General features: G+C 34.5%; 1 protein-coding gene across 2 annotated transcripts; it reads left to right on the top strand.

Annotated features, from left to right (window-relative positions):
* The first annotated feature begins 7,983 nt into the window (after window positions 1–7,983).
* Window positions 7,984–21,096, top strand: LOC139896635 (putative U-box domain-containing protein 50). Of its 2 annotated transcripts, none has more exons than XM_071879282.1 (9): window positions 7,984–8,241; window positions 8,313–8,425; window positions 8,528–8,573; window positions 17,844–17,925; window positions 18,116–18,413; window positions 18,659–18,799; window positions 18,876–19,403; window positions 19,468–20,148; window positions 20,649–21,096. In XM_071879282.1, exons 1-9 carry the CDS (start codon window positions 8,094–8,096, stop codon window positions 20,844–20,846), a joined length of 2,235 nt encoding a protein of 744 aa, XP_071735383.1. In that variant the 5' UTR covers window positions 7,984–8,093; the 3' UTR covers window positions 20,847–21,096. The 2 variants fall into 2 exon arrangements, with proteins under 2 accessions (XP_071735383.1, XP_071735382.1); XM_071879281.1 differs by having other exon boundaries at window positions 18,038–18,413.
* Window positions 21,097–23,708: the final 2,612 nt, after the last annotated feature.

Genomic DNA, 23,708 nt, shown 5'->3' with positions numbered 1-23,708 from the left:
TCTAGTGTAATATATATATCCATGATACTCACTATAACAACAGTTGGGGTAGAAATCCACCTAACGCCTTTTCTGCAATAGGGTGACCATCGAGTGCACCCCAGAAACTTGATTTATCGGTCTGCGTTGCGGCCATTCCAACCATAAGAGAGAAACTTTATGAGCGCAAAGGCTTTCCAACAAATTTTATAAAACCGGCATCCAAACTGGTGTAAGAATTTCTATCAATGAACTTAATGGTAAATTTCATCCTTAAACGGAGGATGAGAAGAAGTGTGATCCAAGCACTCTATAGAGTAATGCGAAAATTCTAATGAAATCAATCAAAGAAGTTTTGAAAAAGCTTTAAACGTCTGATGTAACCCCATAAATGGAACGAAGCTCTTAGTAAATTTCGAAGTATGTACAACGTGTACCATTTTACCCAAAACAATTTGAGTTAACTAGACAACTCAACAAGAGTGGTTTAAAATAATTTTGAAGGTATAAATTAGTGTATACTAGCCAAAATAGGTAAGGGTAAATTTGTCCATTTGAATTCATACGTACATATATGATTTATAAATAGTATACATGACAAAGTATTTCATTACTTCTATTCGCCCATAAATCTCGTGAGAACCGCCCAATTACACAAATGTGTAAAATTTTTAATGAAAAGCAAGGTATCCGCATTACAGAGGTTACGAGTTGAAGTAAGATCGTTGAAGCTCGAGTGAAGGACTTGAATCGTCTTGCGACATCTAACCATCAAATGCTACAAGGTCATGAAAACCAATGAGTTAAATATTGTCTTGACTTTTATCAGAACACAAGTCCTTGGGTCAAAACTATTCACGTGCGAAGCTGTCACTAACAAGCGAGTTATGAATGATAAAACATGGGGTAAGTAGTTCAGTTAAGACGAGTCTCTCGTATATCAATAAATAAGATAATGAGTATCTTCCTTACTCATGTAACAACGTTAGAATTTCCGAATGAGTGGTGTACAAATTTTCTTTGACTCGCTTTCTATTCCTCATGTCACAATATTGGGACTTTTTATGAAGTAACGTAATATAATCACGTTGGCCTGACGCCATTATATTTTCGTTAATTCATAGTTCCATTCCAATATCACTACATGAGGTCAGGACACGTGGTCAACCTCGAATTTCAACACAATTTCCCTAAAACAATTTCTTAACAATGTGCTAAGGATAGCACAAGAGACCTAACATCATAAGTAACGAATAGAGTAACGATGACATAGAAATGTCTTCGAAGTACCAAAAATCTCTAAAAGTCAAGAATGACGTTTCCCGATTCAAAAACCAAAGCACATAGGCACAACGGCACAAAGGCACGTAATATAACAAGAATGTTATATACCTAAACATAATAGCTGACATTGAAATGCCGAGCCCTTAGGAGTCAAGAATGACATCTCGCGTAATATAACTCAAACGTTATATACATAACCATAATAGATGACATAGAAATGCCGAGAATTCTTGAACACGTAATGTAACTTAAACGTTATATCAATAAACACTAATTATGACATAGAAATGTCGAGAATTCCAGAAGTCAAGAATGACACCCCCTCGGTTTCACTAACCGAGGTGTTCCTTTAAAAGATGAACTCGCATGAGTCGGAGAATACGTTTAAATCGGAATGGGAGTTCCTCCCGGATTCAGAACATAATAGAAATGTATGTATTATAACAATATACATACCAACACGACACAAATAATCACATATAATAATATATAATAGGCCGGGCTGTAGACTAGACTCACTAATGCACCCTATTGACCCGGGTAACGACATCAATGCAGCCTAATTCCCTACAACCAGAGCTCTGATACCAACTGTGATGACTCCGTCAAAACACTTAACGGCTCCGTCACTTGGTCCCACAGCTTGATCGAAACTCTATATGAATTTAATAAAACAACCTTGCATTCTTTATTTAAAAATGATTTCCTATAAAGGAAATCTACTAAAATGTATAAGTTTAGAAAAATCATACAATAATATTTTAACCAAAAGTTGACCAAAACAAAGTCAACAAACAACCACTATTTAATGTAACAAAATAGAATGCAAGTTAATGTTTAACAAAAGCTGCCATCACAAATATGCAGACTCTCTAAGCACAGCGGAAGCAATCAATCATGAACCTGAGAATAAAACATGCGAGTAACTGTCAACAAAAATGTTGAGTGAATTATAGGTTTAATATTGTAAACAATATCTAATTTAAACCATAAAAATTTATGTTTGAAAACATAAAAACTCCTTTTTGGACCACAAAATTATATGCTAGAAAACATATAAAAACATTATTCCATTTTCCGTGAGCCACCTGGTAACCACTTAACTATTTATTTACCCTTGCCAAACACAATAAATAATATACACAGAACAAGTGTATCTACAACAAATTACGAAGTACTAAACATTCCGATTATAAATTGCTAGCGCGACTAGCTCGAAATGGGGTTGTCAAACCCGATAGATCTATCCATAGGATTCGCGTTCACCAGTAGAAACCAGTGATTACAGTTACCAGACTAGGGAATATTTTTTGTTCAACTCACAATGAATAATTTAAACCAACTTTCACTTGTGTCCAGAATATAAAATAAATTGCATGTATTCTCATCCCAAAAGATTTAAAATATAAAAATGGGACTATAACTCACCTTAATAGCAACGAAGTAACCAATACAATTAAGCGAACAGCAAATGTAGTACAGTGATCAGGAATGATCACAACGCCGACCTATAAATAAAGCAGGTCGATATAAATAACTAACTTAGGTCAAGTCTTAGTATGACAGCTATTGTACATGTTGCAAGTAGTCATAGAACAATACTCAATATGCATCGGTTTGATCGGAACAGCTTACGGACACACACTTTCTATTTTTAGAAAGTTTCTATTTTTAGCAGGTTTCCATTTTTGGAAAGTTTCTATTTTTGGAAAGTTTCTATTTTTGGAAAGTTTCTATTTTTGGAAAGTTTCTATTTTTGGAAAGTTTCTATTTTTGGAAAGTTTCCAAATTTAGAAAGTTGCTATTTTAGGAAAGTTTATAAGTTAGGAAAGTTTCCTTAATTAGAAAGTCAACAAAAGTCAACTAAAAGTCAAAGTCAACCGAAAGTCAACTCAAAAGTCAACCTTGGTCAAACATGGTCAATGTAAATTTTAAAAGTGTAAGTTATAATAATAATATAAGTTATAACGTTTATTAAAGTTAAATATGTCTAATTATGTCATAACATAAGTTTAATTAAATAAAAATGAATTATTAAAGTTAATATAAGTTGAAATGTTATAATTAGTATAACATAAGTATTTAATTAATTAATTAAATGTCAATCATAATATAAATATTATTAATTTATAATAAATTTTAAATCATATCATAAGTATTATTAATTAATAATGAATTATTAATCATATCATAAGTTTCTAATTAAAATTATTAAATCATAAGTATTTAATAATTAAGTCATAATTAAATAATAATTAAGTCTTATAATAATTAAATAATTATTTAATATTTATTATAAGTCTTTTAATAATTTCTCAAAAACAAATTTAATACTTATCATAAGTATTTTCCTTTAATAATAAAAGTATTACTAATCATAAGTTTAATTAAAATGTTAATTAAATTATAATTAATAATTAAATGATATAATAAATATTTATATCATATGTTTTAAATAATAATAATTACTCCTTTTATTATAAGTAATTAATTAATAATGAATTCCATAAATTTTATCATAAGTTTAATCACTAACCATAAGTTTTAAGTTTAAAAGTTCGCCGGGTCGTATCTTGAGCCCCGGGTGTCGGTTTCGGGCAAGCCACATATGTAACTTCACCTACTCAAACCACCCGACACATTTATGAACTCAAGAACACTCCAAGAACAGTCCCTAAGTCGTGCATATCAGCCATGACTTCAATTGGGAAATCATTTTACTCAAAACAGTAATTCGGGCAAAACGGGTGAACCGTGGCTCGGATTTAGGTGACCCGAACATGAATATTCGTCCCACCAACAGTCCTAACCAAATGACACACCCTAAAGACACCAAGGATGGTCACAAAGTCGGACCCAACCTTGTTCATGCCAAGAACACCTTTCAATCTTTAACAAAAATCAAATTAATCATATCTAGGGCTCCGGGAATCGAAACGACATGAATCCGGAGTCTAAAATTAATGTCTTGATGAGAGGAACTCATCTAAACACTTTAATTTCACTTTTATATCAGTTACTTAACCAGAAAAGAACGAATAAGCTTCTGTCCCAAATTAATCAAACCGAAAACATGTATTAACGAGCATTTCTACGCATACTATCAACCATACAATAACATACAATTATCATACTATCAATATAACATATAAAATCAGTAAAATATAAGAAAAATCAAAAAGCTAGGGTTAGGGTTTATACCCTAATCAAAAATTGAGAAGAATGAGATTAAAGATCGCGAGACGGTGAATCCGATTATGTAGATGATCTTGATTGATGAAGAACACTTGTATGCTAGATGATGGTGGACGAATTTTATGATGATGATGCTAAGAAAATCGGCCAAAATGATGTAAGAGAAAGAAGGGAGAAAAGAAAAATAAAAAGGCTAGGTTAAATGGAGCATTTTGGTGGTTTTGATCAAATAAATCACTAATTACCAAGAATGGCAAAAACAACCCCTCCCTCCTTGATATTTTCGGCCAAAAACAAAAGGGTGGGCCCCATTTGTGGGCCAACTTGCTAAAAGATTAATTCCTTATGGCCCGAAAGCCCGAACGAGTCCCGAAACGCGAAAACGCACTTACGCGATTAAAAATCCGGAAACATAATAACTACGCGACGAAAAATAAATATAAACACTAAATATAATTATATGATCTTAAAATATCATATTTAAAATAATTAGGATTTAAAAATCCCGAAAGCTCGACCGTTGGTTTGAAAACCGAAAAGATTCGCCGGATGGAAATCCGCGACACGTAGAAACGTATAACTTGAAATATGAATCCAAATATTCATATAACACATAATAATTAATATATTATTACAAAAATAATAATATAGGTCATAGAAATGACGTGGCACGAATAGCAGTTAACGGTCGTTAAATAATTAACGGTAAAAGATAACGGGAAAAGTAGGGTCGTTACATATATATATATTATAATATCAATAATAGGGCAGGATCAATGGGGAAGTAACCAATCGGGGGGAAGCGGGGGGAAGCAAATATTTTTTTTTTTTCGTTTTTTTTGAAAAAAAAATTTCCGGCATCAATATCACACAAAAATATGAACATTTAGAAGAGACACTTCGTGATGAATGTTATTATTTAGGCGGAAAAACGATCGACAAAAATAACATTCAAGATAATATTGTTCGTGAAGAATATGAACGTTTTTTTTCTTCATGTTTTAGTAAAATTTAGCCCGATTTAGAGTTTAGGGTTTAGGGTTTAGGGTTTGGAAACACCAAACCCTAAACCCTAAACTCTAAACCGTTCGTGTTAAAAACTCAATCTAAATCCTAAATCTAAACCCTAAACCCTAAATTTCTAAACCCTAATATCTAAACCTTATAAACCCTAATATCTAAACCCTAATATCTAAACCCTAATAGCTAAAACCTCAAAATACGCTCGAAAAACACGATAATTGTTATATATTACTTCTTCGAGCTTTTTCCCGCCAAAATAAAAACATTTATCACAAAGTGTCTCTACTAAATGTTCATATTTTCATCTCATCTATAATGTTCGTGAACAAAGTTTTTTCAAAAAACGAAAAAAAAAAAATTTTGCTTCCCTCGCTTCCCCCGAATAGTTACTTCCCTCTTGATCCTACCACTATATATATATATATATATATATATATATATATATATATATATATATATATATATATATATATAAAGAAATAGCTTAAGCCTTGACTCATTCTAGCGATGTAGAAAAGGTTCTCAAATGACGGAGTATGATATATATTGGTAAAAATTGTATGGTGTCAACATCAAAAGGACTAAAAGTTAGTAGTATTTTGGAAAACTTTTAAATCAAATCAAATCAAATCATTAGGCATAATACGTTAATTAGGAAAAGGTGAGCCAAGCTTTGTAATCTACGTTTGAAAAGGTTATAATGCTAAGCCCATCCCCATAAAATTTGAAATTAGGGGATCACTTTTTGACTTTTTTAGAAACATAACCATGAAGAAAATTTGACTCCATTTCACATTGAACAATTGTTTAAATGTTTGATCTTTTGTGTGTGTGGTGTCATAATTTTGTGGTTGCGGGTTGTCTCGTGTTTTGTCTAACTCCTTGCTAGTTTTTATCTCGTATATTTAGTTCTTTTTATAATAAAAATTTACTTGCCTTTCAAAAAAAAAAAAAAACAAAAAACAAAAAACAAAAAAAAAAATGTTTGATCTTTTAGGATCTGTTTGGTGATCATCGAGTGGATTGTTAATAGAAAACATACTTAGGGTGTGTTTGGCACACCAGCTTATTGGAGCTTATGAAAGCTTATGGGAGTTTGAGCTTATAATTTTAATAAGCTTCAAGTCATAAGCTTTATTTGGTAGACATAAAAAGTAGAGCTTATGAAAATCATAAGCTCTTAAAAAATAAGCTACTTGTATTAGCTTATGAAAAAAAGTAGAGCTTATGAACTGAAAAATAAGCTCCAGCTAGTTTACCAAACACTTATAAAAAATAATAAACTCCAGCTACAAGCTTTAAAAATAAGCTCCAGCTCCAGCTCTAGTCCATAAACTTCAGCTCCAGCTATAAGCTCCAGCTCTACTGCTTTCACCCAAACACACCCTTAGTGTGTTTAATTTAAAAGGGGAATTAACTATACTGATTACTATTTACTAGCATAAGATCATTTGTTAAACCACTCACAACCATGACATGTTTCTTTAAAAAGACTGGATGTCACATTAGCGCCACCTCAACGTTTCTTTAAAAAGAATGAAAAAGACTGACTACTACCAACAATAACACAATTCTTCAAAAAGAGTGGGACTCACTCATCATTATTTAACTAAAGACTAATTTATTAAAACAAAATATATCACATTTTTAAGAAATAAAAACATTAAATAAAGAAAAATGAGTGGATGTACATAGCTTCTAAAAAGTAATGGACCCACTCAACGAATAATCACCTTCTTCTATACTTTATAAAAAGACTAAATTGCAAGTTTGTCTAGAAAAAGACGAGAAAGACATTTAAATACTAATGGTGTCTTTATTTTTCTTAATATGACGGAAAGAATGAAGTACCCGTTGGTACTGGTCTTATCAGGTTAAAATTAATGACTACTAAACGTGTTCCAAATTTATTACCAGACCCTGTCTAGTGTCACTAAACATTTCTTTCAGTACTTTAAGATGTGTTTAAGCACTTGTCGTACAAAGTTGCTCTTAAGATTCGTTTATTCGTTCTACAAGGTTTCTCTCAAGATTCGATTTATATACGAATATACGAAACACTCGTACAGTGGTCAATCTATATAGATAATCTTAGCCGGCAACATATATATACAAAAAACATCAACAGAACTACCAACGAAAGTATGCTACTATTTTTGTACTTCACTTTTAAACAACTGTACTTTTTTATTTATATATTTTTTTTTTTTTTGAAAAGCAAGGAAGATTATATATACCATAAAGTAACAGAATACATAAGCAAGGAAGATTATATTTTTGTACTTTTTTATTTATATATAAATATAAAATAATAAATATCTACACGTATGCAGATGCAACACAACATTTGACATTTTCTACAGAAATATTTTTTTTCAAAGACAACGACTACAACCAATCAAAACCTTTCACCAATGAAACCACATGTAATTTACCTTGATGAAACCGGCATTCATTTTTTTCGGAATTATTATATTTTATATTCAATAAGATAATACCCTTTCTTAATATTTCAAAATCCATAAATAAAAACCAAAACTTGACCTGAAATTATTCATATTTGATCCAGTTTCGTATAATTAAAAAAACATCCAAGAAAGCACATAAACAAGATGGATGAGAAAGTGTATGTAGCAATTGGAAATGATGTACAAGAAGGGCTTGCAACACTTGAATGGACACTAAGAAAATGGTCTTCTACTCAAATCTCTATTGTAATACTTCATGCATATATCAACACAAATTATGTTTACACATACTGTAAGTTCATCAATTCGTCTGTTAATTTTAGTTTGACTTGTGCTTTGACTAATATGGATTCTTGATTCAAGATGGAAGGCTGCCTGCAAGTTATGTCAATGATGAAAGTGTTGACTTTTTAAAGAAATATGAGCAAGAGAAAGTTAACAAGATTTTAAATCAGTACACAGCTTTCTGTGGCAAGGTTTTACTTTTGTGTTTTTATTATTTAATTCGCTTACTAATACTCATATGAACCTTAGATTAAAAAAAGTTATTTTTTTTTTTTTTTTTTTTTTGTTTACAGGTGAAAACAGAAACTTTAAGTATAGAGAAATTCGATGAAGCGACACTGTTGGAATAAGATCTGATGAGTCAAAATGTTTTGCAGGAAGTTAGAGTCTGGAAGTTAGAGTCTGGAGAAGCAAGTTGCAGAATCTGTTTGTGTGAACGGTTTAATTACTTGGTAAAGAAGCTATGGGAATTCTGGAGATCTGGATAAATATTTAGAAGATCACGTTTTGATTTGATATTATCTCTAGAAGATAAACACTGATTTGTTTAGAATATTAATAAGTTTTAGTTTATCTTTTCCTATCTTTTAGTCAAGTAGTTTTGGAAACCAAATCTTGGAGATTTGGTTTAACCTTGTATAAATAGGGGTACGATGTTCATTGTATTTTGTATCTCTCAAGCACGATTACTTTGTCTTTCATATTATATATCATTCGTGTTCTCTCAATTTTGTTCATATAATTTGTATCTATTGTTTATTGAGAGTTTAGTGTTCATAATCAAGTTATTGTGAACTAATAACTGGTATCAGAGCGGGTTTGGTGTAAATCCAATTCGGTAATCTTAAAACGATCCATATATTGTTCAAAGATGTCCTCCAGTACCATCCCAACTCCAGTTATGGCTGGTAAAGGAGTGCCAATTTTCGATGGCACAGACTTTGCAACCTGGAAACTAAAAGTTCTATGGTTTCTTGGTTCGATTCATGAAGATGCTGAACAAGTCCTTACAGTAGGACCTATTATACCTGGTACAATGGTTGAAGCTGTTCCTGCTACAAGTACTGCTTCTGCTCAACCTGCTTATCTTCGTGAAAAACCAAGAGATAAGTGGACAGAAGCAGAAGCCATAAAGTTCAAGCTTGATAGCAAGATAAGAAGTATTATAGGTAATGGTGTTACTGTTCCAATTCTCAGGAAGATCAGTCATGCTAAAACTGCAAAAGCTATGTGGGATCTCTTGCTTAATGACTATGAAGGTGTCACAGTTGTTAAGACTCAGAAGAAAAAGAATCTGATAAGGTGTTATGAAAATTTTGCTGCTCAGCCTAAAGAATCATTGAGTGATCTTCATTCAAGATTCCAGGTTCTGATTAATGATCTTGAAAGTGTTGGTGTAGAGAAAACACAACAAGTGTTGTGTCAAAAGTTCATTGAACTGTTACCTTCAAACTTTGAATCTGTGATTACATCAATGGTAATCAGTGAAAAGATAGACACTTATGAACTAAGTGAGTTGTTTGGCATATTGTCAAACTTTGAAGAATCACAGTTGAAGAACAAGATCAATGCTAAGAGAGTTGTTAAAGATCCAGAAGCTGCATTGATAGCTACTACTAAGAAGAACAAGCAATTGTTCTCTAGTTACTCTAGTAGGGTTGATTCTGAATGTGATGAGACCTCTGATGATAGTGATTCTGATGTAGATGAGGAGATTCAGGATCTGGAAAGTCAAGTGGCTCTTTTGACTCAAAGGATTGAGCAGAAGAAGTTTGGTTTTAAGAAGGGTAAAGGCAAGAGTTCTTTTGATCCAAAGAAAGCTAAATGTTTCAAGTGTGGCAAGGTAGGTCATATAGCTGCTGATTGCTGGTCCAAGAGTGAAGGAGGTTCAAGTTTCAACAAACCTGTTGACAAAGCAAGAAAGTATAAACTCAAGTACAAGAAGATGAAAGGTGAAGCAGAAAAGTTGAAGAATAAAGAACAGGAGAAAGCATTGTACACAGAAGCATGGGAAGATGAAGATTCATCATCTGATGATGAAGAGGATAAGTGTCTGATGGCTATAATTGAAAAGGATAGTGAGTCTAGCAAGTTTGAGGAAGATTTGAAAGCTATTGAGAAGATGGATAAAGACTCTACTTGTAACAAAGGTTCTGCCTATAAGGTACAAAACTTTGTAAACTATCTTAATAATGAAAAAGTGAGAATGTTTCAGTATTTGTTGCTTGATTTCAATTGGTGCTTAGAAGATAGTGACAGGTTAAGAACACAGATCATTGAGCTTAAGAACATCATCAAAGATAAAGATGCTGAAATTAAAGTATTAAAAGAATGTGAGGTAGAACTTGACACATACAAAATGGCATATTCAGAAGAAACTAAACGGTTAAATACTGAATTAGGAAGATCAATTAAAAAGGCAAACCATTATGAAAATATTTGCAAATCTTGGTGTGTTTCTTCCAAAAAGAATTCTGATGCTATTGCTAAGCAAGTACCAAATGATGTCAAAGCTATACTTGGTGAAAACTACACATTAGATAATAATGTGGAAGTTGATCCTATTATATTTAAGCCTGACATTTTACCAAATACTTTTATAAAATTTGATGGTGAGAGAAAAATTTTAACTAATGCTTTTGTAAGATCAACTGAGTTTGTAAAATCATTAGAACCTGTTAAACCTTCAGAGACTATAATTTTAGACTGTAGAAATCCATCAGAGTCTGAACTATTGAAACCTTCAGACTCTAACAGTTTAGTCTCTAAAAGTGAAAGTGTATGTTCTGACCTAGAATCTGACACCCAAGAATCAAGTAGCATAAGTGATACTGAATCATCTTCTGATAGTGTCACTTGTCCAGATCCTAAATGGTCAACTAAAAGAAAGTCAAAGTCAAAACAGGCTAAGACTATTAAAAAACTGAAAAGGAGAATTTCAAAGCTTAGTGAAAGATTAAAGGGTCAAGAAAAATTCTCAAAATCATCTTGTTTTCCTGAAAATTTCAAAAAGGTATGGAAACCTAAAGTTTGTGAAAATAAAGGTGTTTTGAAAACAGTGATGGATAAGTTGATCTGGATTGGTAACAAAGCTTTTGTATGGAGAGTTAAATACACTCCATCTGAACCCACTGCAAAGTGGGTTCCCCCTAAGATTTAATCATTTTTCTTTTGTTTGTATCTTGTGTAGCAGGGTAATAAGTGGTATTTAGACAGTGGTTGCTCAAGACACATGACTGGATGCAAAGAGCATCTTGTAGGGTTTGTAGAAGAAAAGGGTCCTTCTGTGAGATATGGTGATAATTCTGTTGCAAAAACTATTGGTTATGGTACTGTTATTGCTGGAAGTGTGTCATTCAAGAAAGTTGCTTTAGTTGAAGGATTAAAGCATAATCTGCTAAGTGTGAGTCAAATTGCTGATGAAGATTGTGAAATCAGAATAAGAAAGAAAGCTGGAATTATTTATGATCCTAAAGGAAGACCAACTCTTGTTGCCTGGAGATTTCAAAATGTGTATATGCTGGATTTGGATTCTGTTGATTCTGAAATTGAAACATGCTTGTATTCTCAAACTGTTCCAGAACTTAATTGGCTTTGGCATAAAAGGTTATCTCATCTGAATTTTAAAAATATTAATGAGCTTTCCAAAAAGAAGCTTGTTAGAGGTTTGCCTCAGCAACCTTTCAAGAAAGATAAACCTTGTTCTGCTTGCATTATGGGTAAACAAACCAAAACAAAGTTTCCCTCAAAATCCCTAGCTACTATTAGTGATCCACTTCATATGCTTCATATGGATCTTTTTGGTCCAATGAACACTAGTAGTCTAGGTGGGAAAAGATACACTTTGGTTGTTGTTGATGAGTATTCAAGGTTTACCTGGGTTATCTTTTTAGCTGCAAAGAGTGATGCTCCTGAAGAAATCATTAATTTAATCAAGAAAGAGCAGGTTCAAAAAGGTGTTCTTGTTAAACAATTGAGAAGTGACCATGGCACTGAGTTCAAGAATGTTACTTTAATTGAATTTTGTGAAGAATCTGGAATTGGTCAAAATTTCTCAGCTGTTAGAACTCCACAACAGAATGGAGTTGCTGAGAGAAGAAATAGAACACTTATTGAGGCAGCCAGAACCATGTTATGTCAATCAAATGTTGCACTCAGATTCTGGGCAGAAGCTGTCAATACAGCTTGTTATACTCAAAACAGGTCATTAATTGTGAAGAGACATGGCAAAACTCCCTATGAATTGTATCATAAAAAGGTGCCTACTATTCATTACTTTCATGTATTTGGATGTAAGTGCTATATTTTGAATCAAAGGGATCAGCTTGAAAAGATGAGGCCAAAATCTGATGAAGGTGTGTTTATTGGTTATTCTTCTGTGTCTAAAGCATATAGAGTGTATAATAAGAGGAGGATGAAGATTGAAGAATCCATTAATGTTTCCTTTGATGAAAGTCCCATTGAAATGGATCAATCCTCTAGTTCTGAGCATTCTGCACTTGGTGAATTGTCAAATTTAATTTCTGGTAACAATACTCAGACTCTAGATTCAGAGTCTGAGACAGATGAATTTAATTTGTCTGGACTGAAACATTCTGCAGATAATGCTCTCACTGAAGAAGTTCAACAAGAAGATGAGCCAATTGTTATTCATGAAGATGATCAACCTTCCAATACTACTGTGAATCCTGTTGTTCCTATTAGAAAATCTTCTAGAAATATTGTTATTCCAAAGCATCTTGAAGATTATGTTGTAGATCCTACTGGTTTACCTAAAACTGGTTCTTCATCTCAGACACCTGTGTCTGATTTTGCAATTGCTAATTATTGTTTCTTCTCAAATTTTCTTTCACTCATTGAACCCAAAGAAGTAGATGAAGCATTGTCAGATAATGATTGGGCTGAAGCTATGACTGAAGAATTGACAGAGTTTGAAAGAAATGATGTGTGGGAATTGGTTCCAAAACCTGAAGGTAAAACTGCAATTGGCACTAAGTGGGTTTATAGAAACAAGGTTGATAAAGATGGTATTGTGGTTAGAAACAAAGCAAGGTTGGTGGCTCAAGGGTATAGACAAGAAGAAGGTATAGATTATGATGAGACATTTGCTCCTGTTGCTAGAATTGAAGCAATCAGATTGTTTCTAGCTTATGCCTCAGATAAAGACTTTGTGGTGTTTCAAATGGATGTGAAGAGTGCTTTTCTGAATGGTATTTTGCAAGAAGAGGTGTATGTGAAACAACCTCCTGGTTTCAAAAATAAGAAGTTTCCAAAGCATGTTTACAGGTTGAAGAAAGCTTTGTATGGTCTGAAACAAGCTCCCAGAGCCTGGTATGATACTCTGTCAACATTTCTTCTAGAAAAGAAATTTTCTAGAGGAGCTATTGACAAGACTCTATTCATCAAAAAGGAGAAAGGTGATGTGTTACTGGTTCAAATTTATGTTGATGACATTATTTTTGGGTCTACTAATCCAATTTTGAGAAAATGGTTTTCAGATATAATGTCTAAAGAATATAGGATGAGTAACTTGTGTACTTTAAACTATTTTCTTGGGCTACAAATTAAGCAGAGTCAAGAGGGTATTTTTATTAACCAAAGTAATTATGTTTCTGATATGCTTACCAAATATGGTTTTAAAAATTGTTCCACTTTAAGAACCCCAATGAGTATTTCTGAAAAGCTTGATAAAGATGAATCTGGAAAACCAACTTGTCAATCAACCTATAGAGGTATGATTGGATCTTTGTTATACTTAACTGCTAGTAGACCTGATATAATGTTTGCTACATGTATGTGTGCACGTTATCAGTCAGATCCTAAAGAGTCTCATTATAAGGCTGTGAAAAGAATTTTTAGATACCTGAAAGGTACTCCTAACCTGGGTCTTTGGTATGCTAAAGACTCAGGGTTTGATCTAATTGGTTATACAGATGCAGACTATGCAGGTTGTAAGTTAGACAGAAAAAGCACATCTGGTGGTTGTCAATTGTTAGGTGGCAAATTGGTGAGCTGGTCAAGTAAAAAGCAGAATTCAGTTGCTACTTCAACAGCAGAAGCTGAATATGTAGCTGCAGGGAGTTGTTGTGCTCAATTGCTTTGGATGCAACATCAGTTATTGGATTTTGGATTATCATTAACCAAAACTCCAATCATGTGTGATAATGAAAGTGCTATTGCTATTACTGAAAATCCAGTGTTTCATTCCAGGACCAAGCACATAGAGATCAGACATCATTTTATAAGAGATTGTGTTGAGAAAGGCAAAGTGGTTTTAAAACATATTGGCACAAAAGATCAACTGGCAGATATTTTTACAAAGGCACTTCCTGAAGAGAGGCATTTCTATCTTCTTGGACAACTTGGAATGTTAAATCCATCTATTTAAATGTTGTCCAGTGATGATATTTCTTGAGTCTGAATTATTTTCTTAGAGTCTGGGTGACGTAATATTGTTCAGAGTCTGGGAAAGTTTACTCAAGTGTATTTTTTTGTATAAATTTGTTTCCTTCTTCAGTCAAATAAAGTTTTTTTTTAAATTTCATTTTTAGGTTAAATTTTTTTTTCTTTATTCTATTTCCTAAAATAAAAGGGTCAAATTTGGTATTAATGAAGGGAGTTAATGGTAATTATTTTTTTTTGAAAATTTTGGTCAGGAGTATTAATTTGATAATGATTGTGTCAATCTTTTTGATAACTTTCTGTTATGATGCATTGGGTCAATCTTGACCGTACAGACCAACCTGCAGATTCTGAGCAATCGAAGTCTGAGTTGTTACCACAGAATTGAATTGAATTGATTGTACAAATTGCCATTCTCGAGTATCTTTTCCGCCCTACACCGACACCGGGTTTAGTTGGCTCGGTAATTTTACTCGACGTGTGGTTGTTTCGAAACAGGGAACAACTTTGAATACACAAGCTTGTAACCCGCGGATGAACCGCACACTAGAGCCTTATTGGGGCTAAAACCAATAACGAGAGCCTTTTTGGTATCATTGGAATTAACGGTATACTCCACCCCATGATGTTACACAAACAGAGCAGGCAGAAGGGATGGATGAGGAAATCCCACTCAATTCAAACCCACCTTCTCCCACTGCTCAAGAACAAAATTCTTCATTAAACAACCTTGTGAGCTCACCAGCTCATACTGAGAATATTCACATGTCTGCAAACCTAGTTGTTCCAGCACCCATAGATGCACATCAAACATCTATTAGGCAAGGTGCTGCAAGTGCAACTCCATCACCTCTGCTAGAGGTTGGTGAGGGGAGTACTTTAACCCGGCCTAAACCATCTAGGATAGTGAGCTTGGATAACCTCATTACAGTTACTGAATTAACCCCCTCAGATAACTTAAATCAAGTCCCAATCCTGGACTTATCAAACCAAACTCAAGACCAATCTATGGCTAAACCTACCTCAGACATCAGTCTGCCACTCCACTCTCCAAATGTCCAATCCTTACACATCCTTGCACAGGCTGCCAATGCTTCATTCAGATCACAGGATGAAGTACAAGTCTCAATAACTTCTTTGTCCAAGGATCACTCTACTTCATAACAGGTAAGTGTTGAGGACATACAACCTTTATTAATCCCAACTGGTTCTACTTTGCAGGCTGAGGCACCAGTCACAGAGGTTGGCTTTTCTCAAGCTTTGACTTCTATGGCTCAGGAGTTTGATGACAAGCTTCAGGGTGTGCAGTCACAAATTAATAAACTTCATTCTAACTTTAATAATAATTTGGTTTCAAATAATGAGGTGTTGGAGGTTAGGAGGTTGGTTGGGATTGTACAGGGTTCTGGTGATATTGCAGGTTTTGGTGATCGATTGAGCAGTTTGGAGGCTAAGATGCAGGGTGTTGAAGAAATTAAAGAGTGTTTTGCTGGTTTTGCCTCAGATATCAAGTCTATTAAGGATGATCAAGCTGAAATTTGGAGATTCTTATCTGCTCTCTCTCAAGATGATGTCAAAAAGGGGGAGAAACGAAAGAGGCTAGCTGCAGGTGGTGATGGTGAGTCTTCTAAAAGGGCTCATATTGAGGGGGAGTTACAGGTTGAGGGGGAGAATAATGATAATGAAAGAACTGAAACTGAAGCTGAGGTTATCGAAACTGAAGTTGTTGATGCTGAAGTTGTTCCAATGGTTGAAGATGAGATTGTTGTTAGAGATGATGGTGATCAAGTTAGAGATGATGGTGATCACGCAGTTTCTCAAGAAAATGTTGAAAATGTTCAAGTTGTGGTTGCAAATGTAAGTCAAATGGGTACAGGTGATGGTGTTGACACAGGTGAGGATGTACAAATGAATGTTGAAGAGTGTGATGCTAGTGTTGATCAATCTGGTGTTCAAACCGATGTTGGTGAAAGTGGTACTCAAATCATAGTTGGTGGTCAAGAAAGTGTTCTTGATATTGCTGCTGCTCAAGAGAGGCTGAGGTCTTTGATGAATAAAAGGTTTAGGTTTAAAAGGTATGAAGGAGATGTTGTCAGTGTTGAGATTGTGAAGATTGAAACTGAGGTGAATTTGTTATTAACCATGACCCATTTGTCTGATAGAAGAATAAAGGTGAAAGTGAGTCATATTTTGAGACTTGGTTTTTGTGAATGGAGAGGGTTGGCTATTTGTATTCAAAGATGTGAGGGAGATAAGGAAATTGTTGATGAAGTGTTTAAGAAAGTTTGTAATTTAGTTCATCTTGTGTTTGAAGAAGGTTTTATTAGCTCGAAGGATTATGAAGTTTTCTGTAGTATGTTCAATTTGGAGATGAAAGAGAGAAGATTTAGAGGACATGTTGGTAGATACTCTGTTCCAGAACATTTGCAGTTCATTGATGAATGTTATGTTGAATATTTAGATGCTCTGATGATTAAAACGACTAGAAACCAAAGGATGCTGATTAGAGTAGAGCAGTTTGAAGGTGCTGACATTAACTTGTTGCTTGGACTGTTAACTAGGTGTACGAATGAACAGAATCATCCTTTTCGGGTTAAATTGTTGAAACATTTGGAAGGTAAGTTGTTTATGTTGAAGAGCATTAAGTCAATGAAGAGCAAATGTAGGTTGATCGAAAAAGAGCTTGCAAAACTGAAGAAGTAGAAAGGGTAGTTTTTGACATCATCAGATAGGGGGAGATTGTTGGAATAAGATCTGATGAGTCAAAATGTTTTGCAGGAAGTTAGAGTCTGGAAGTTAGAGTCTGGAGAAGCAAGTTGCAGAATCTGTTTGTGTGAACGGTTTAATTACTTGGTAAAGAAGCTATGGGAATTCTGGAGATCTGGATAAATATTTAGAAGATCACGTTTTGATTTGATATTATCTCTAGAAGATAAACACTGATTTGTTTAGAATATTAATAAGTTTTAGTTTATCTTTTCCTATCTTTTAGTCAAGTAGTTTTGGAAACCAAATCTTGGAGATTTGGTTTAACCTTGTATAAATAGGGGTACGATGTTCATTGTATTTTGTATCTCTCAAGCACGATTACTTTGTCTTTCATATTATATATCATTCGTGTTCTCTCAATTTTGTTCATATAATTTGTATCTATTGTTTATTGAGAGTTTAGTGTTCATAATCAAGTTATTGTGAACTAATAGACACACAAACGCGTTCTGCACCTAATAACAGATCTTCGAATTAACAAACTAGTGATGGGAGTTGCATCCTTAAAGACATCCAAATTGTATGTTTTTTTTTATATAAATTTTACTTGGTTTTATAAAAAAAAGAGAAACAAATAAGAAAGTTCAAGTCTTTTTTATATTCACTTATCTTTGTTCTTTTAATTTTGCTAGGAAATATAATACTCTATTGAATACATTGAAACATATTCAGCAAAAGAAGCCTGATTTTTGTGAATTATATTTAACAAGTGGAGGGAGATTGATATTTTTGAAAGAGGAAAACAATGAAGGATTCATAGAAGATGATCAAGGAGATATGATAGTTAAAATGAAGAAAAGGGGTAGTGTTAAAGGTTGGTTCGACAAAATGTTCCCCGACCAATCAAAAACTCCCCGGACTTCGTCAAATAGCGCAGATTCACCTCGGATTTGGGAGAATAGTGTAGAAGAGATTAAACAATATTTCAATCAGTTGTTAAATTCAGATGTAGATGAAGAAATAGAACCTGTGCAGTCCTCAACAGAACCAGTTATACCTCAAGATTTGGTAATATATTTTCTAACTGTTTTTTTTGGATTTTGCTAACAACAAACCTATGGCTGTCGTTAACGCGCTTTAAATAGTTGTACATAGCGGTTACCTATTAACTTAGTGGTGATTGTTATATGAATGTACAACTGTTTAAAACGTTATGTGTTAACGATAGCCCTTAGCAAAATCCTTGTTTTAAAGCCATAACTACATTTCTTAAAAACATGAGATTATTAGCAATCTTTTTGTTAATGTAACAGACTCCAATTCAGAAAATTGAATTCTTGAGAATCAAAATAGGCGAGGCACGAGAAACTATTCTTTTGAAGAGAAGAGAAGCCAAAGAAAGTGCGATAAGATATTCAAAAGCAGAATGGGTGATTAACCTGTGTAATTCAAGGGTAATTCATCAATTAATCTCTTTGATTCTGTATTGTTTTTTTTCTTTCTTTTTTTAATTGATTTTTTGTTACACAGGCTGCGGATTTCGAAGCTCGATTGAATGAAGAAACGACGAAACGAGGAGAGTTTGAGAAAGATTTAAACATTATAACAAAAGAGCTTAATGAAAATAAAAGTATATATGATCAGAACAAAAGTAGGCTTGATTCGACACTTGAAATACAGAGGGAGTTATCGAACAAGCTTAAATCGTTGACACAAACGAAATCACAATATGAAGAAAAACTAAGCAAGATGATCCGAAAAAGGGGTGGTATGATTCAAGAGATTGAAACATTGAGAAAACAGAAAGATGTGATGAAGCGACGAATAGAGTTTTGCAGAGATAAAGATGCTATCGAAATGGTGACAAGATTGAATGTTTTAAGCTTTTCGTATAAAGAGTTTAGTGTTGCAGAGATTAGATCAGGCACCGAAAACTTCTCAGAGAAGTTTAGGATAAAATGTTCGGGCGATTTCACAAATGTGTACAAAGCACGAATCAACCATACGACAGTTGCTGTCAAGTTGTATGTCTTGGTTTCAGAAGATTTTGATAGCAAGGTAAAAATGACCCTATTCCGACCCGCCCGTTTTGCCACCTCTAATTGTATGTTACTATTTGTAGGTGACGATTTTAAGCCGTGTACATCATCCGCATTTGGTGGCCATGCTCGGGTTCTGCAAGGAGCTAAAGTGCATTGTTTTCGAGTACATGGATCAAAACTGCCTAAGAAACGCGATGTTTTCTAATAGCACAAAAGAACAAGATCTAAACTGGCATGCTAAGATCTGTATTGCAGCTGAAGTTTGTTCGGGCCTAACCTTCCTCCATTTAACCAAGCCCAGGCCCATGGTTCATGGAAACCTGAATCTAGCCAACATCCTTTTAGACAGTAATAATGTCGCAAAATTACACGGGTTCAGGCTAGATTATTTGTACAATGAGTCTGACATCAGGTCAGATATTCAGGGTTTCGGGAATTTGGTGTTACAGCTTCTGTCTGAAAGAACATGGTCTGAATCTGATGTCACACTTGTCGATGTATTAGCTCATCTAGTTGGTGAATGGCCTGTACAAGTGGCTACGGAGTTTGCTAGAATCGCTATAAGGTGTGTATCAATACATAGCGACGAAGGTGCTTATACGGGGATGAATTTGGTCATGAAAGATATGGAAGATGTAAGGAAACAGGCAGATGAAGTATGTTCGACAAAGGCAGATGTTGGATGTTCGACAAACATGCTTAAACTGGAATCGGATGATGAAACTATCATACCATCCTTCTTCTACTGTCCAATATTACAGGTAAGCATTTCTTTACACGATGAAATCACGCTTGCATATGGATCACAAGGGTTAGGTTTGCATTCTAAAAATGATCATCTAAGGGTGTGTTTGACTGCCTTTTTATTGAATGGTTCAACATTGAATGCTAAACCATACAACATTCAGTGCGTTTGTCTGTGACATCTGAATGAATGTTGAAATCCTCTCTTAACCATTCAATACATCCATTTTTTCAAAACCCTTCTTAAATTTATAAAAATTTTAACACTTACGAACAATTATATATATTTTTTATTCATTATAGGGTTTATACATTGATTTTACATCATTTATAGTTAATTCCGAATGATTATCAAACATATTATTGTCGTTAATAATCAAGTTCAACCTTTGGATCATTCAAAATTTTGAACCATTCAGATCATTTTTTTTTTTTTATCAAACGCACCATAAGTATAACATCTTTTAGTCACAATATACAGAAGTGTATGTCTGACTGAACTTTTGGTTGGTTGCAGGATATAATGAAGGACCCGTACCTTGCTTCCGATGGATTCTCATATGAGCTCGGTTCCATAAAAAAGTGGTTAGACATGGGGCACAATACATCACCAATGACAAACTTGGTTCTGCAACACAAACACCTTACTCCCAACTACGCGCTCCGTTCCTTGATTCAAGATTGGCACAACAAAAGATCTATTCCTTTAAAATAAACCATATGTAATTTATTCAATATTTGGATCATATATTCAAGGGTGCATCTTTATGTTATTGAAAAAGGTGTATAAAACTATAAGAATGTATGCATGTGTCACCTATTTCAGATGTCAAGGTGGTGCCTAAGGTTAATGTTGACTGTTGACTATTTTGTACCGTCACGCATTCAAATTTTGCCCATCTGAAAACTCGGGAAACTTTCTTTGGTAACGAGTAATTGTCAAGAGAAAATGGATATGTGGAGAAGTCTTCGGAAGTTGACCAAAGTTAGACGCATGTTTTTTTTTTATTTTTGGGTAAGCGAGAAAACTCTTTTATAAACGAGCACATTGGCTCCTCCTAGAAGGTAAAACCTCGGGTAATCAAGCCCCCGAGCACGAGACCTGGTACCGGGTGAATTGCGCATTATGCGCACCCTCTAGTCACACTCCTTTTTTGAACAATTTGGCATAACCAGGAATTGAACCCGGGGGTGTGCTTCATTGGGAGTTAGACGCATGTTCCTGTTGACTACCTGGTACAATGTTGTTTATTACAATCGCTATCGAAAGTGTCAGTACCATGTTCATTGATAAAGTGCATTCATGATGAAATCCAAATATGGACAATCGTTGTAGATAACAGGTGTTAGATATTCATTAGAGTACACATTCCACACACCGCATAGAGCAACATTATGTTATTAGAGAATGTTGACTTACGTGGTCAAACACGGTACTTTCAAAAATCAAAGATGGTATGCAATGATCATAGTAAGATGACACAAAATATTGTGTTACCTAATACATAAGTATAGAAACAGTGGCTTTTTTTTAGTTTGTCATCTAAAATTGTTGCACTGTATCGAAATTCAAAAGTCAAACCAGAAATTTGTTACTTATGATATAAAGTGTAGTTTAAAAGATGACGACAATAACAGATCTTAGTACCTAAAAAGAAACTATGTACGAAAACTGAGTATATACATATTGGTCAAACAGATTACAAGGAAGATAAATACAGAATACTACTGTATTAATCATATAAAGATGGAGACGGTTCGATTCTTGAAAAAACAAAAATGGTAATATGTAATCGGAGTTGTGTTAGATACCATTTCGCCTTATCGTTACTACTTACTACGCTGGAATATACATTGTGGCAGTTATTCATTCATCACGACTTAATAAAAGGGTGTAAATTTTTTGAGCAATTGAAACTTCAAAAAGGATGCATATAAAATAAGCCCAGCCTCCAATACGCGGATGATATGTTACTCTTTGGTGATTGGAGTCGTAGTAACCTCTCAAACCTCATGAAATTATTATGTTGTTTCGAAGAACTATCGGGACTCGAGGTAAATTTATCGAAGAGTCAACTTTTTGGTATCGGGGTTAACAAAGAAGAACTTGACCATATGGCAGCTCGTCTCAATTGTGCTGCTGGATCATTCCCACTAATTTATCTCGGAATTCCCGTGGGAATAAAAATGAAAAACACAAGTGCGTGGCTCCCGGTAGTTGAAAAATTCAAGAAAAGATTAGCGGATTGGAAATGCAAATCTATTTCCTACGGAGGTCGTTTGACTCTAGTGAAAGCGGTACTTAGTAGCCTTCCATTATACTTCTTCTCCATCTTCCGAGCTCCGGCTAGTGTGCTCAAGCTACTCGAATCCTTAAGGTGCAATTTCTTTTGGGGCGGGTCGGGTTCCGAAAGAAAACTTTCATGGGTTAAATGGGAAAAAGTTCTACTTCCATACGATAAGGGCGGGTTGAATATCGGGTCATTAGGGGCAAAAAATTTAGCACTCTTAGGGAAGTGGTGGTGGCGATTCAAATGCCACCCCAACTCTCTTTGGGTTCAAATTATTTCAAGCATTTACGGGCCGGGGGTGGTTTGGGGGACACTAACATTTCATCTTGTTTTAGTGGAGGTTCGACATGGCTAAACATAGTGAAGGCAGGGAGTATCGTCGACAAAAAAGGAATCGAATTCTCAAACTCCATGATCAAAGAAATAGGCGATGGTTGCTCAATTCAGTTCTGGATCGATGCGTGGATAGAAAGTTCACCACTCAAAAATTCTTTTCAAAGGCTATATGCACTCGAATTGGATAAACATGCAGCTGTACGTGACAGAATTAGGCAAGTGGAGGGACGTTTAGAATTCGAATGGAGCTGGAGCAGAGAGCTTCGAGGTAGAGCTTTAAGTGATCTTCAAGAACTTACAAAAAAACTCGAAGGTGTTTGGCTACAGGGAGATTCGAGAGACAAATGGAGATGGACCCTAAGTAACGATGGCGGGTTCACAACTAAACAACTCGCAGGCCTGATAGATGAGAAATGTCTACCCATTGCTTCGAATGTTCCGGTGATCAAGAAAAACTCTTCAGTACCGCAAAAAGTATGGATCTTCGCATGGAAAGCAAATCAAAAGAGATTACCGGTGCGTGTGAAACTAGACAAAAGGGGTATAGATTTAGACTCAACTCTATGCCCCCTTTGTTCGGACGAAATTGAAACCGTTGATCATTGCTTACGTAATTGTAGTAAGGTCAAAACAGTTTGGGAACTTTTCTTAAAATGGTGGGGTATTCCAAGTGATAAACTCCATACGTTGGATCCTATTAAAGAAGACTCAACCATTTCGAGTCCTACATCGCATGGCAAGATAATATGGGAAGGGGCGAAATGGACATGCTCTTATTGCATTTGGAAAGCAAGAAACAATAACGTTTTTAACAAAAAGATGTGGAGTCCTTCAAACATACTATCGGAGGTACAATGTCTAAGTTTTGAATGGATCTCTCGACGCTACAAAAAGAAGAAACTTGAGTGGCATCAATGGAACATTAATCCTAGATTCTACGTGGAGGCTCT

Source organism: Rutidosis leptorrhynchoides, chromosome 3 (assembly GCF_046630445.1).
Source record: "Rutidosis leptorrhynchoides isolate AG116_Rl617_1_P2 chromosome 3, CSIRO_AGI_Rlap_v1, whole genome shotgun sequence".
NCBI classification, from domain to species: Eukaryota; Viridiplantae; Streptophyta; class Magnoliopsida; order Asterales; family Asteraceae; genus Rutidosis; species Rutidosis leptorrhynchoides.
Note: the sequence above shows the minus strand (reverse complement) of the source record. Positions and strands in the feature narration are given on the sequence as shown.

What these genes read in the sequence shown, in the direction of transcription:
- LOC139896635 (XM_071879281.1), top strand. Translation starts at nt 8,094, where the DNA reads ATGGATGAGAAAGTGTATGTAGCAATTGGAAATGATGTACAAGAAGGG. An exon ending in AAATTATGTTTACACATACT is followed by an intron (nt 8,242 to 8,312) that starts GTAAGTTCATCA and finishes TCTTGATTCAAG; the next exon opens with ATGGAAGGCTGCCTGCAAGT. An exon ending in TTAACCTGTGTAATTCAAGG is followed by an intron (nt 18,800 to 18,875) that starts GTAATTCATCAA and finishes TTTGTTACACAG; the next exon opens with GCTGCGGATTTCGAAGCTCG.